This window comes from Trichomonas vaginalis, chromosome IV (assembly GCF_026262505.1).
Source record: "Trichomonas vaginalis G3 chromosome IV, whole genome shotgun sequence".
NCBI lineage: Eukaryota > Parabasalia > Trichomonadida > Trichomonadidae > Trichomonas > Trichomonas vaginalis.
The window spans coordinates 716565-732357 of NC_067206.1; the positions used below are offsets into that span (position 1 = coordinate 716565).

The 15793-nt window shown below is 34.4% G+C and overlaps 3 protein-coding genes and 2 pseudogenes across 5 annotated transcripts, besides 1 other annotated feature; 1 reads left to right on the forward strand and 4 right to left on the reverse strand.

The window, feature by feature from the left end:
- Window positions 1-6883: part of a mobile genetic element that runs on past the window's edge.
- Window positions 5243-5804, reverse strand: TVAGG3_0004250 (annotated as a pseudogene). Its single transcript has one exon. A coding segment is annotated over exon 1 (562 nt).
- TVAGG3_0004260 (protein of unknown function, DUF4106 family) lies at window positions 5837-6280 on the reverse strand (the record flags this gene model as incomplete). Its single annotated transcript, XM_051219730.1, has 1 exon — window positions 5837-6280. The coding sequence occupies one exon, from the start codon at window positions 6278-6280 to the stop codon at window positions 5837-5839; it is 444 nt and encodes a 147-aa protein (XP_051104716.1).
- A 2932-nt stretch (window positions 6884-9815) lies between the features above and the next one.
- On the reverse strand, window positions 9816-11741 carry TVAGG3_0004270 (protein of unknown function, DUF4106 family; the record flags this gene model as incomplete). Its single annotated transcript, XM_051219731.1, has 1 exon — window positions 9816-11741. The coding sequence occupies one exon, from the start codon at window positions 11739-11741 to the stop codon at window positions 9816-9818; it is 1926 nt and encodes a 641-aa protein (XP_051104717.1).
- Window positions 11742-12365: 624 nt separating this feature from the next.
- Window positions 12366-13301, forward strand: TVAGG3_0004280 (annotated as a pseudogene). Its single transcript has one exon. A coding segment is annotated over exon 1 (936 nt).
- Window positions 13302-14240: 939 nt separating this feature from the next.
- Window positions 14241-15793, reverse strand: TVAGG3_0004290 (regulation of response to stimulus; the record flags this gene model as incomplete). The annotated part of the gene is made up of 1 exon (XM_001318763.2): window positions 14438-15433. The coding sequence occupies one exon, from the start codon at window positions 15431-15433 to the stop codon at window positions 14438-14440; it is 996 nt and encodes a 331-aa protein (XP_001318798.1).

Below are 15793 nucleotides of genomic sequence, written 5' to 3' on the forward strand. Positions count from 1 at the left end.
GAACAAATTCACCTTTCTTGTTTACACTATGGTAGATTGATTGGTCGGACAGATGTTTGCTTGAAAAAGTGGTCTTCATATACGATAGCGGAGAATCGGCTAGAATTTCCTAAGATTTTAAAATTTTAATTTTTCTAAAATATGTTAGAAAAAAAGTTCTGCATGATAATAAATTTGAGAATGTTTTTAATAGACAAGAGTGAAGTTGTGATCTCTTTCCTCTTTTCCTCTCTCCGTGTTGTTCTGTCCATCACTACATGGTGTGAGTAGGTGGGGTGTTGTTTCTTATTTAAAACATTCTCAATTTTTTTGTCAATGTCAGCAAACTTTTTTTTCTAACATATTTTTAGAAAAATAAATTTTATCTTTTAGAATGTCAGCGATTTCGCTATCTATATTCGAGACAACTTTTGACAGCAAACATCTGTGCCTTAAAATCTTACAGTGTAAACAAGAAAGGTGAATTTGTTCAAAGTTCTGTTTCGGGAATATGACAAGACCATAAAACTTAAGCAGAGAGTCTTAAAATTGTCAATGACAGACTTGTTGCAGAGATGACGCCATTGGAAGATGAAGTCCAAAAACTTCTTAGATGCAAAGAAGACACATGCGCTGTTCTTGAAGATGAAATAGAAAACAGAATAGAAGAGCTATTAAAGGACAAAGAACTTTTACAAAATATGGTTCTGAAGTTTGACATAACTCACCAGAGAGAAGAAGAGAGAAAAGAAGAGAAAGAAAGTAGAAGAAGAGAAGAAAGACAGAGCCAGAGAAGAAGATATTGACATGTAAAAATAAAATTTTATTTTTAGAACATTTCTGGGTCAATGTCAATGTTCTCTTCCTCTTTGGAGCAAACACTGGCTTGACTCTAAAATCTTTTTACCCAATTTACCTTGAACTTCAACTATCTTAGACTCATAATATTCATAGTCGTCTGCTTTCTTTGGTTCATAAGGTATACAAGTTTGTATGCTTTGCCTTCTTTAAGGTTTGAAAACTTCTGTCAAATTTCTTTTGACTGCTAACAACCTTCTATGTCTAAGTCTTCAAATTTCGCACATTTTTAGTCACAATAGCAAACTTAACTGGTTCGATGTTCAACTTTGTCAATGAAGACTTTTCAAAATGGTAGAAGTAAACATTCAAATATGGAATGGGTCTAGTTCTTCTTTAAGTCCTGTACATGTACTTGTTTACTGAGATGAATTTCGTCATCTTTTCTATCGGATAAAAAAATTTTTTTTAAAATTTACTCAGAATTTTTCTTTGTATATACACCATTCTGACTCTAAAAGCTTTTGACATTTGCCAAGAATGTCGTTTGACGCTGTCATATAACCATATTCTTGACAATATGTTTATACGAATCGTACAATGACCTTTCATCTAAACATCAAAGTCAGTTTCATCTATGAACAAGTCATATACATCTTGTTTGCTTCTAACAATGTTTGTCTCTCTTCGGTATGTGGAATTTGTCTTGGATTGAACTTTGAAATATCTAATGTCATGAAATATGAGACAAAGTGGTTGTAAAAGTCAGATGTCAAAGTTTCTGCTAAGTCGTCAAATTTCTGTATCTTGCATATGAGAATCTGACGTTCTGAAACTACATATCTTCTGTCAGAATTTCTAACTTCATCGGAACGCTTGTTTGAAACCATAGAAGTTTGCAACATTTTCACAAACTCTTTGGTCTTTATATTTTCTTTCAACAACTCCAACTTTGTCTGTTATAGACTCTTCAAAGCATCTGAGTTAAAACCTTGTTGTTGTATCTATACTTTGAAGTTCATTGCAAAACTATAAGTTTCATATTCTCAATAGAAGAGTTAAACTTGCCACAGATGTTTTCTAAGTTTGTCATATTCGGATTCGAATAACCTTCTAACAGTTTGCATAAGATATCTGTAAAGAATGTGTTCTTACCTGTTCCTTGTTTTCCAATTATAATGAGAGCAGTTTCATTTTAGCACTTGGATGTTGTAAGATGTTTGCAAACCAACATAAGATATACTCATAGACTCTTTTCGTTTCCATTGCATATAATTTCTTTGAAATGGTCTAACCAAGCTTCTATAATATTTTCTTTCCATTCTACTTGTTCATATTTATATCCAGTGAAGATAGAATAGAAGTTTGGAGAAGGTGTATAGAACTTTATACCTCGAACTGAAAAATCTTCTAACTTTGACAAATAAGATATCCCAAGCATCTAACATCTTCATTCCAACTTGTACAACTTTTATTTTCTTAAGTTTCTGTCTACATTCTTGTTCTGAAACTATTGTTGCTCTTGGTTTGTTAAAGACTACATCCCATTCTTTCATAACATAACATTCTGGGGCAGAGTCGACATAAATGACTAAACGTTTCAAATTCTCGACTGCTTTGTTATAGTCTCGAAATGGACACATATTTTCTGAATGCTTGGAAGTCATAAAAATCTGAAACATCTATTCTGTACATTTTATAAAAATAAAAAAATATTTTTTTTTATTCTTGACTTTGTTGTTGCATTTGTTGCATTTGTTGTTCTTGAGCTATTTGTTGTTGAAGTTGTTCTGTAATACAATACTTTCACCAGTTGCATCTTCCAATTCGAAACTTTCTGCCGTCATTGACAAATACATAGGACATAAAAGTTTTACAGGAACAAAGTTTGCGTCAACTAAGGTTAAGTTTATGTTTGCTAAAGTGTTTGAGTTTACTAAAGCTGAAAACTCTGCATTCGAATGAACAATAGGCAAACCAGCAAAGAGAATGTGTTATTTATACGCATAAGTATCTTTTGGTCATAGTAGTTTCTGTCGACATTCGAATAACACTTTGAACCTAAGTTTGAAACAATATATAAAATAGGTGTACTTAAAGTCAATGGAACAGACATTCCTTGTATGACACCTTTTCCTGTTATAGGAAACTGTTGGTAGTAAAAACCAGATATAAGTTTTGTATTATAGCTCATATTGTTTATAGTAAACTCAGTCGGACATCCAATTGAAACCTGCTCTAGTTGCAGCACATGTTACACTGTACTTAAAGTATTAAATAAGTCAACAAACTGTTGGTGGTATATCTGAGTAAGTATCTTCAAAGGAGTATTTTTTACCATTCACAACAATAAAATCTTCTGGTGTCAAAAGAGCAAACAAGCTTTAGTCGTCATTGTGTTTAAGGTTAGTTTACTATCGTCCTTGAGGATTTGTAAGTTTGTTGTTATAGAATTATATGACTCAGGTTTTTAGTCGTAATAGTATAAACCATTGTGTCTTCTGCATTTACTTAGCAAATAAATTTTAATGAAATGTTGTGGTCGTCAAATATTTTTATAACGTCTGGGAAACTATATTTTAAGTTCAACGTTTCACTCCTTTCATAACGTATATCTTGTCAATGACATTATATGAAACACCACCAGCAACTAACGTCGGGTTCTATTTCTTTGATGTTTATATCGTCTGCCTCTGTCAAAAGTTTCAATAGTTTCTTTCAAAACTTCATGAGGTGCAATGACATATGAGTTCATTTTACAGGGTTGTGTTCGACCAAGTTTAACATTATACTAAAGCTTGACAAATCTTCTCCTGAGTTTGAAGTTTGTCTTTCAGTTGTTGGTAGTCGTTTCGAATATCTGCAACAGAACTTAAGTCTCTGCTAACTTCAGGGTATGTTGGTTGTTCTTTTCAGGAACTATTGTTATACCATCTTGGTCTTCGTATGGTTTCCCCACTTCAACATCTCTGTCTTTGACATTGACAACAACACTTTGACTGTTTGTTTGAGTTGGTGAATTTAACCTCACATCTGCCACCGCCATTAAACCTTTTGAAACACTTACGCTTCTATTTTTCGGAAATGACATTTTACTTAGAATAAAAAGATGGACGTATTCGGATATCTCTTTGAATTGAAGCAAAAAAAGTTTACAACACACAAACAATACAAATACATTGACAGAATAGTTCTTTATACAAACAATGGAAAATGTTATAGAATAGCAGTCTTTGCTGAACCAAAATATTTTCATAAAGCAAAGAAAGTTGGTATAACCGAAATGGTGAAAGTTCTTGAAGCAGACAAAAATATAACAACAAAACTGACCGATATTTCTAAAGGAAAGTTTAATAATACAATATTATGTCAAACTGGCGTATGTCAATATTTGACGGAGAGAAGTCAGTTTCAAGAACAACTTACTGACCTGCTGCCAAAATCTGCTCGATGAAAGCTGTCGTTATGCCAATCTGAGGAGCCCAGCAGGTTTCATCGAACGAATCTTCAAAAGAGCATCTTCCGTGAAAAGTGCTATTGGTTTTGTAAACTTCTTTGCTTTCAATTCATCTGGACGTCTCTGTCACCAGTATATTGTATTTGTACAGTACCAACAGTTGAAATACCACCCATAAAGTCTTCTGAGTCAGCAAATGGAATGCCAAGCCAAAAGTTTGAACGGTTCCATTTGTATATTGAGTTTTTTGACCTCCTGTATGAGTCCATACTTTCACATATGGCATAATAGAACTTTGCATTTCAGGGTTAATGGTTGTTGTGAAGTTGTTGTTAAAGTTCATAGCATCTAATGTCAAGTTGTATGACCTCATATCTTCAACTGTAGAATATTCTTCTCTTGGATAATATTTGCCATCTATGTTTATATGATATTTAATACCAGGGTTGTAGAAACAAGAATAGTCATTTATAGTTCGTCTGAACAGTACAAACATAGTATCTGCATGTTTCATTGCAGTTGTTAAAGCAATATCTGTTCTTGCACCTGGGTCAACACTTTGGTTTCCAACTTCACCTGCAAAGTCTTTGACAGATATTTGGTGTATAGGGAACATAAGTGGAACTGCAATATATTTGGCAGCTAAAGCATTTGAAATATCTGGGTCTAACATATAGACTGCAAGTCTGCTTTCTATTCTCTTGCATTCAAATTTTTCGCATGTGAACTTAACTGGGTCCCAAGCAGTTCCAGCAGCATTGAAATAATAGTTTACTTCAGTGTTGAAGTTTGAGAAACCAAAGTCTAAGTCAACTTTGTCTTTGCAAAATTCGGCGAATGACGTTTGATTTGCTCCCTTTACGTCTGTAAGAGTGAATGGGTCTTGTGTTGGTGCAATGACTAAGTTATTTTTGCTTGGAGTAAGTTCGATAGAAATTTTTCCTGCCCAGTTTGGCAAGTATCTTAAAAACCTGAAGATGAGGAAAGATGACAAAGGAACTCTAAGTTTCAGTTTTACTTTGGTTACTGCTGCTGCAGTTTGTCCAGAAAGGTCAACATAAACTCCTGGAACGTTAGGGTCAAGTCTTCTTATTTTCTCAATAGTTGCATACTGGTCTGTTTGTTCTCTAGCTTGTGGTTGTACTGAGTTTCTCAAAGCGAACCATTCATAGTTTGCCCATGTTACTGTTTGAACTAAGTCAGAGTTAGAATATATCTTATATCCCATGAAAACTTCTGGAGCATATTGGTATCCGACATAGAAAATTCCATTGCAACCTTTCTTGTCAGACAACTTGGCAGAAGGTTTTATTTCAATGTCTTGTTCCACGTATAAGAATGAGTTGTCAATAGAAATAATATGAAACCTGTCGCAAGCAATATCTACTGTTGTTGAAGAACCTTCTCCAAACTCACCTACGTTTCCATAAGAAACAGCAGTTGTATATTCGTAAGTTCCAGGAACTATTTCTGACCTTCTAATGGCATTGTCGCATTCGTTATACCATTCGGAAACATTTCCGTTCATGGCATCCAAAACTGTTGGCGTTATATTCTGAGCGGCGTACATTTCATATGGGTAAAAATATAGAATAGTTGGATTTATGTGTCATAATAGAACCCACGTGGACCAAGCTTTACTTTCTTCCTGGCTGAGTTTTTAACTCTTCTTTTTCCTTCATTGCCACTACTTTCACTAGATGAAGTTACTTCTTCACTACTTTCACTTTGTTCTACTCTTCTCTTCTTCTTTGGTGTCGCTTTTGGTAACTTGCCCTCTGCTTCAAGTTGTTGCATCTTTGCCTCATGTTCACCTAGTATGTTGTAAATTTCCCATGTCCTTTTTGCCTTTGGGCTCTGGTCGCCCATCTCAGGTAACCTATATCCTAGAAAGATTTTGTCATAGTTTGTATTTGAGTCTTCGCGTATTGTTTGCATGACTCTTTCCTGAGTTTCCGGTTCAAGCTCTTCAAACAGAGCTTGTCCATATGGAATAAGCTCGTTTCCAAATATATGTTTTTGTAGCCATTCTGGTTTTCTTTCCATGTTACCAATAATATCTTTTGTGAATGGGAAAGCTTTTACCCAATGTTTCAGTCTTGCGTCATTTATTTCTGTAGTTGGTTTTATTTTGTCAAGGAACATGTTTTTCAATACTAACATTTCATTTGGTACTGTCCATTTGAGTTTTCTTAAATATTCATCCCTTCTCGGTTCATTGTCTGCAAAGTAAGTTTTTATGACATTTTGTAAACTTTCGTTTGCAAGGTCATGTACACTAGGTTCTCTTCCTTCTGTCTCCCTAACTTTCTTTCTAAACTCTTCACCAAATATACCATCTTTATGGTTCTGTGTAGTTCTTTGAGATAAATGTTCTAGAACGTCAGGTGTTATATTTCCATCAGCCATGTTCATTTCATACTGGTCCAAAATATCTGCATCTTTCATATCTTTCAATGGCATTAAAGCCGCGCTGAAAATACCAGCTAAATCTGGTTCACCATTCACTTCCATTGCGTCTACAACTTCTTGGAATTGTGGTTGTAAGTTTATGAACCACCTATCCGGATTTGCTTTATGACCCCATCTCATTGTAGTTCCATAGTCTGCAGAAACAAAAGTAGGTTTGTTTCCATATTGGTTAGGTTCTGAATGAACTTTAAACAATGTTTCATTTCTATATGTTTTGTTGAAATTTAACCTTTTATTTTCACCGAGTTCAGCCAAAGATTGAACGTTATATGGTCGTAAGTAAAAAGGGTTATTGTATTTGCGTACATTTTCTTTCAGTACTTCCATTCTATGCTGAATATTTTCATCTGGTGTTGGAGTCTTTTGTATGTCGGCAAACATTTTTCGATATTCTTCTACCATGTCAGCCGAATTTTTCTTAGACTCTTGGAAAGATTCCATATTCACCTCATACTCTTGTTGAGGGTCAAGATTTTTCGGCTGTTCCAAATCTTCATCTAGTTCTGTGAAGTTAGTTTCCAAAGGAGGGACTTGTTCGTTTCCTTCAGGCTCTTCTAGCTGTTGTTGCTGAACTATTTCTTCCATGTCTGGTTGTATCTGAACTTCTTCCTGTGGAGTTTCTTGTACCTCATCTGCTGGCATTTCATATATTCCGAGACCGTTTTGAAAAAACCAGAATTTTCGAAAAAGTGACACCAACTATTAAAGTTATTTTATTACTAGATTTATTTACAAATTATAAGATAATATCATTAACCGAATATATTTTTAATATAAATAAAAAACTTTTTTATACAAAAAATTACAATCAATCGATAAATATTATAAAACATTTATTCCAAAAAGATTAAGTAATAGGTGGCATCCTGCATATAATATAATTTTATGTCATAAAGTTTACAAATTTTAGATGGACCACAGTGAGAATGTGAGTGGTTAATTTAAAGGTGGTCTGATAAAGACATCGAAGCTTACTCAACACAGCATGAAGCAGTTTCTAATACACAATCTTACTAGTGGTGTTTCGGTCGCCAGCGCTCTCATAGGGGTGCTGATTTCAAAAACCACTACTTCAAATTATTCAACAATACTCAATGCAGCATGAAGCAGCTACTACTGCTGTATCTTACTGGTAGTGTTTTGGTCGTTGGCTCTTGCACAGTCTCTCAGATTTTCAAAAATTTTTTCAACACTATCTTGTTTCGCTCTCAGAAAGCTATCCTACAAAGACATCGAAGCTTACTCAACACAGCATGAAGCAGTTTCTAATACACAATCTTACTAGTGGTGTTTCGGTCGCCAGCGCTCTCATAGGGGTGCTGATTTCAAAAACCACTACTTCAAATTATTCAACAATACTCAATGCAGCATGAAGCAGCTACTACTGCTGTATCTTACTGGTAGTGTTTTGGTCGTTGGCTCTTGCACAGTCTCTCAGATTTTCAAAAATTTTTTCAACACTATCTTGTTTCGCTCTCAGAAAGCTATCCTACAAAGACATCGAAGCTTACTCAACACAGCATGAAGCAGTTTCTAATACACAATCTTACTAGTGGTGTTTCGGTCGCCAGCGCTCTCATAGGGGTGCTGATTTCAAAAACCACTACTTCAAATTATTCAACAATACTCAATGCAGCATGAAGCAGCTACTACTGCTGTATCTTACTGGTAGTGTTTTGGTCGTTGGCTCTTGCACAGTCTCTCAGATTTTCAAAATTTTTTTTCAACACTATCTTGTTTCGCTCTCAGAAAGCTATCCTACAAAGACATCGAAGCTTACTCAACACAGCATGAAGCAGTTTCTAATACACAATCTTACTAGTGGTGTTTCGGTCGCCAGCGCTCTCATAGGGGTGCTGATTTCAAAAACCACTACTTCAAATTATTCAACAATACTCAATGCAGCATGAAGCAGCTACTACTGCTGTATCTTACTGGTAGTGTTTTGGTCGTTGGCTCTTGCACAGTCTCTCAGATTTTCAAAAATTTTTTCAACACTATCTTGTTTCGCTCTCAGAAAGCTATCCTACAAAGACATCGAAGCTTACTCAACACAGCATGAAGCAGTTTCTAATACACAATCTTACTAGTGGTGTTTCGGTCGCCAGCGCTCTCATAGGGGTGCTGATTTCAAAAACCACTACTTCAAATTATTCAACAATACTCAATGCAGCATGAAGCAGCTACTACTGCTGTATCTTACTGGTAGTGTTTTGGTCGTTGGCTCTTGCACAGTCTCTCAGATTTTCAAAAATTTTTTCAACACTATCTTGTTTCGCTCTCAGAAAGCTATCCTACAAAGACATCGAAGCTTACTCAACACAGCATGAAGCAGTTTCTAATACACAATCTTACTAGTGGTGTTTCGGTCGCCAGCGCTCTCATAGGGGTGCTGATTTCAAAAACCACTACTTCAAATTATTCAACAATACTCAATGCAGCATGAAGCAGCTACTACTGCTGTATCTTACTGGTAGTGTTCTTCGCTTCTTACTATCAACTCTAAAACTAGTTTGATGTATTATTTATTCAATATTAACCTTAATTATTGACAATTCTCACTTTTTTCATTTTTTAAATGAATCAATCCGTTCCTGCACCCCTTGCTGATACAAAACAATATATTGATTTCATTCATTATCTTCAATATGGAGTTCAAGCAGAGATGCGTGCTAACTGCAATTATCGGAAAGATTCGCATTTGAATTCAGATGGAGTAACAATTATTAGACATTACTGTAGATGGGGAAGTTGTAGTGCTAACTTTACCTTTGAAATGAAATCTAATCAATACAGATTTGTAAATGGACATCATTTTCATAATCATGTTGGTGAACCACCGTCTTTTAAATATATACATATATAAATATATACATATATAAATATATACATATATAAATATATACATATATAAATATATACATATATAAATATATACATATATAAATATATACATATATAAATATACGTATATAAATATATACATATATAAATATACATATATAAATATACATATATAAATATACATATATAAATATATTTATATATATAAATATATAAATAACAAAATACAATCAAAAAATAGTGTTTGAAAATTTAAGGTTAAGTGTCACTTTTCTATTGTCACTTTTTCGTAAATTCTACCACACTCGTCTGGTTGTATCTGAACTTCTTCCTGTGGAGTTTCTTGTACCTCATCTGCTGGCATTTCATATATTCCGAGACCGTTTTTAACAAGTTCCCTATCTAAGTCATCCGGACTCATAAACCTTTCTTCTTTCGTTCCGTCTCTATTTTTTACGCGTTTCATGAAGAGAGTTGAATTGTCATTTAGCTCTGACACCAAATATCTCGGAGTAAATTCAGTCATGTCATTTGGATGATATGCTATTAAATCATATCCCTTAGCGAGCTTGTATTTTCCAGGTTTGAAATTATATCCCATTTGGTGCTGAGCCATAAAGCTAAATAGGTTCGGGTCAGTATTTCCTTCCTTGAACTTTCTAATAGCTTCTTTATATCTGTCACTAAAGTCAAGAGTATTTGGGTAACCATAATCTTCCTTTAGCATTTTTAAGAATTCTTGGTTTCCTTGTTCTCTACTTCTTTTATGTCCTTGCTCTGTTTGTGGTTGTTGTTGTGCAGGGTTTTGAACTGTTGGTTGCTGTGCTGGTTGTGGAGGTGGTTGTTGTGCTGGTTGTTGTTGTGCTGGATTTTGAACTGTTGGTTGTGGAGGTGGTTGTTGTGCTGGTTGTTGTTGTTGTGTTGGTTTTGGTGCATGCCTGTGTCTGTGTCCATGTGACGATGTAAATGTTTTAGGTAGTCCTGGTGCAGGTGCTTCTCTTGGAGGGTTTGGTGGTATATAAGTTCCACCAGCTGGCACATATGTTCCATCTGCAGCATAATGTCCTACCTGACTTTTCGTTTTTAAGAAAGCATTTACTAGGTCTGTTTTGGTCTGTTGTAACTCTTTTTCTTGACTTTCCACAACAGTTGCTCTAACGGCGTCAATGGCACTTTGAACTGCCTGTCTCGTTGCTGCATCTGTTATTTTCGTCATATTTTGTGCTACTTCTTTTAACTCTTTGTCGAAACCTTCAGACTTCAGTTTCTTTCCAGATGAGAAGTCGTTCACTAGTTTCACCTTACTATGAAGAGCTTCGAAGGCATTCTTAAAGTCAGCATTCATTAAAGCTTCATTTGAACTGTCTTCATCCGCTTGTATTTTTGTCCTTATTGACCCTATAAGTTGGGCTGCTTTAGCGTTGGCTTGGGCATCTAACCAGTCATTGTTAGCTTTTATATATTCTGCGCTTTTCATTGCCTTTTGCATGGCTGCGTCGTTATTTTTACTTTCTTGTGCTAAGTTTTCATACTGTACGGTTTGGTTTTGCAACTGTAAAAGTTTTTCTGCCTTTACATTTGCTTCAACTTCTTTTTTATACTCATCGCTATCCATATATGTCTTCAGGGCTTTTTGTTTTATCTCTTCATCTTTCAGTACTTTATATTGAGTAGTATGGTTTTTCAAATTTATAACATCTTGTTCCATTTTTGCTACTTCTGCTGCTTTTTCTGACACTTTTTTCGCATATTCCTCTGTACTTAGTTCTTTCAGTTGTTCTTCTTTCTTCTTTTTCTCTACGTTTAACTCATTGAGTTTCTTTGTGTGTCTGTCATATTCTAGTTTCTTTTCGTTTTCACTTATTTGTTTCTGTATGTCTATGTTTGACTTTTTGACATCTGATATTTGATTTTTGAGTGAACCCAAATTCATTTGACTTTGAGGGTTATAAGCTGTTCCGTCTGCAGCTCCACCATAGCCTGCCATTTTCGCTAAAAGTGCCGCTCTTAAACCTCCACTCTGTGCACCAATAACTCGGTTTAAAAGCATAGGGTTGCTTGACATTTGTTGCAACATAGTGGGGTCATTCATTATTTGTTGTTGCAACTGTTGTTGTGGTGTCAGTTTTACTATTGGATGTTTCAATGCTCTCTTCCTCTTACGTATATTCTTACGTAGCTTACGTGGCATTTTAAGTGAAGTTAAAAAGCGGTTTTTGACAGATGTTTATATGACACTTTTTGTTCAGCACAAAAAACTACTCGGTCAAAGTGTTGTCAGTTTTGTAAAATAACTGTCCTATCGTTCTATAATGGGGAAAAGGCTTCTCAAAGTATACTTCCTTGGAACGCCTGTAACTTTTCCTGTAGCGACGATAGACCCTTGCTTGTCCGGACAAAGTTATACTATTTTGAGTGCTCTACAAAAAAAGTCAACGGCGACGACTCTCAAAAACCGTTGTGTAAAAAGTTTTACCGTTGGACAAAAAAGTATATATAGAAAACAAAAAACGTTTATAGTTCATTCAATATTTGAGATGGAACGGTTTGCCAACGGAGACTTTTCAATAAAATAAAAAAATAGAGGGGGTTACCGTTGACGAAAACGGTTTATTTTAAACTTTTCTATGAGTAGTCCGAAAAAAACAGTTTATTTTTCATAATGGAAGGAAGAAAAAGTGTCGCAAACAATTCGTCGACTACCTCTGCAGTTAAAGTTCCTACAACTTATGTCTCACCATTCTCAAAACCCTTACGACCTCCTATAATACCAAAGCAACTTCCTCATACAATTCAAGACAATTTGTTGGACAATATGCATTTGCACAAAGAAACAGCTCAGCCAACAGGTCAGGCAACAACAACTATCGGAACAGAAGCATTTTCAGAAGAAGTTCATACCAATCAGACTCCAATCGAACATACAGAAACACAACCACCCGAAAATACAGAAACACATCCAATCGAACATACAGAAACACATTCTGCAATGACCACTAGGTCGCAAACACGATATCTCGCCTTTTGCAAACAATTTAAGTCTCAAATTCAAGACACACAAGATAGCGACACTCCTCTTTCAGAGAAAGTTCGTAGAAAATACGCAAAGAAAAGGTTAGAATTGTTAGATAAGTTAAATGAACAGTGGGGTTCAGAAGACAATCGAGATTATAACGAGATGTTTCAAGCTGTCATGGATGCCATTCAGCCTCTTGAAAACGAAATAAAAGACCCTGGCGTACTTGTTGACATGTTTGCTTCATATTTACCCGTTACTGCCAATCTCATAGCGTTGCAAGCTATTGACCAGTTCATTCACTTGTTTCCAAAGAACTTGCAGAAGCATTTACAAGAAGTTAAAGTTGCTGAATTTGTCCGTTTATATCCAAATTCATACAATTATTTGGAAGAATTGAATGAACATGGTGAAAGGTCATTCTATTTATATTTCTACACAAAAGACAACCAGTCAAAACGACTATACTGCATTGAACCTATGCCTCAATTCGTAGACAATTTCCACGTTATAACAACTGTTGCTTTAGATATTCCTGCCAGAGTTCCATATGGAGGAACAGTAACTATCTCAAGCTTTCCCAAGGGCTATAAAGGAAAGCCTCTCACAATTGCAAAATTCACACACAGCAGTTGCCAATTTGTTCAAGATGTCGAGTTCCATTTCCTCAACAATACGACTTTCATCATAGAGACTCCTCAAGAAGGTATATACAAAGTTTTCATTGCAGGATTTGTTGCTCCCATGGCGAAGAAGAAGAAGTCGAAGAAATTCTCACCTCAGAGAGCGAAGAAGAAGAAAATTTCCAAGACATTCAAGATTCAGAATATACCGAATAAAAAAACAATTTAAGACTAAAAATTTAATTTTATTAGGGAAAACCGCAACCACTTTTTTTAATCACGATTTAAATATATAAATCGCGATTTTTCTAAAAAATCGCGACTTTTTTAAAATCGCGTTTTTTAATGAATTGCGATTTTATTGTGGTCGCGATTTTTCAAAAAAATCGCGATTTATATGGAAAATCGCGTTATTGGTTCAATCTAAAGATCATTATTTAAAAAGTGAACTAAAAAATATAAATATAAGAATAAAATAAAAATTGTAATAAGAATGTTATAAAAAGTTTTTTAGATTTGAGTTGCCGATAGGCTTGAGCAAATGTATTTTTATTGCTAAAGGTTTTTTTTGTTAGATTTATGTAATATTTTTTTAGTTAAAGGTAAATTATGATTAATTAGTGCAGTAAAGTAAGACTTCAAGAATTTTGACCAGTAAAGTGGGATTGAGGTATTTGTTATCGAGATTGTTTGATTTTAGATCTCTGATTTCGGCAAGTATGCAGAAAAACCATATTGTGAGCAGTCTAAAATGGATAAACAGCCATTCTAGATTCAAAAAATCTTTGTGAATTGCTTTGTTATTGAATTTAATTGCGACCTTTTCGCTTAATGAGGTCCAAAATCATGGTTCCGATTTGTTCTATGTTCGCGATTGATAAAGAAAATCGCGTTTAATTTTGATCACAATTTTCCATAAAAATCGCGATTTTTTAGAAAAATCGCGACCACAATAAAATCGCAATTCATTAAAAAACGCGATTTTAAAAAAGTCGCGATTTTTTAGAAAAATCGCGATTTATATATTTAAATCGTGATTAAAAAAGTGGTTGCGGTTTTCCCTATTATAATATTTTTATTTTTTTCATCTGGTCTTTGTATCATTCCTCCTCTAGTTTCTTAGGGGCTAGAGGGCGCAACGCGCCTGGAAGCCCCACTACCTTTTTTTTTTTTTTATATTTATAATCAGCATATATCTCCATTAATAGTCTCATATAGAGCGCTGTGCTAAACGCACCTTTGGACACCCTATATTTCGTTCAAGTTCTTTGGAAGTTTGATATTTCTCAATGCTCCACAATTAGAAAATGCACCATCCTTAATAATAGTAACGTTATCCGGAATTACAATTGATGTTAATCCTGACCCTGTGAAAGCAAATTCCTCAATGATTTTTATTTGAGGAGGGAGTTCAATTTGTTTCAAATTTGATGCAACAGCAAAACAGTAAGATCCGATTGCTTTAACTGATTTAGGTATTTCAATTGATGACAATGAAGTTTGGAAAAATGCTCCTGAGCTTAATGAAGTTACAGAAGGCAATATTTGGTATGAACCGGTTATTGCACTGGCGAAGTAAATTAATGTAGTATTTTTCATATCATATATGACTTTCCCATCACTCCAAAAGTTTTTATTCGATGGATGGACAGAAACTCTTTCAATTGTGCGAACACCGCTAAATGCTGTTCCTGACATGTAACTAACACTCTCAGGAACTTGAAAAGAAGTTAAACCATCCGATATAAAGTTATTAAAAACAATCCTCTCTAATTTGGAATTTGCTGCAAACGTAATTGTTGTTAAAGTTTTCATTCGGCCTACGCCAGCTGAACCGATCGATTTAACTGTTGATGGAATAATTATCGATGTCAGTTTCATGTAGCTGATTGAATACGTTCCGATTGTGGTCAGTCCTTCTGGAAGGAGAATGTTTGTGACAGATGAACAGTATGCAAATGCATATTTACCAATCGAAGTAAGTTTTGTGCATTGAGAAAGATCAATATTTGTCAATGATGAACATTGATAAAAAGCGTAGTTATTGATTAATCTTAATAACGGATTTGATTGGAAAGAAAATGATTTCATTGTAGATGTCACAGCACGAAATGCATATTCATTTTCATCTTTACCATAAATTACTTCACATTTTGAAGAAATAATTAAATCAGGTTCATCTGATTGTACACTTAAAAGTGTTTGAAAGTTATTTATATAACTTGCATTCGGAATATCTGTCATCGCTTTTAAATTATTAAATTATTTTATAACTATTTACAATAAGTCGGGTTAATTGAATATCTGTATGTTTCCATCAATTAAGGTGATTTGCTAAATATTTATTGCGTTAATTCGAATATTGATAATCTTCACTATATAATTATTGAATAAAGAACCAATATCTATTAAAAAGTAATATGTTATTGATGGTGCGTTACCATTTGTAGTATTTGCAAGTTTGTGTAATATGAAATCGTATAAAATTATTGGCATTCATAATCTGAATTATGTAAACTATTCAATTAAAATTTTTGCCAAGTTTATCCATGAAAACAATGGCTAAGAATTGCTAGTCACATCAAGCAAAGACATTGGAAATAA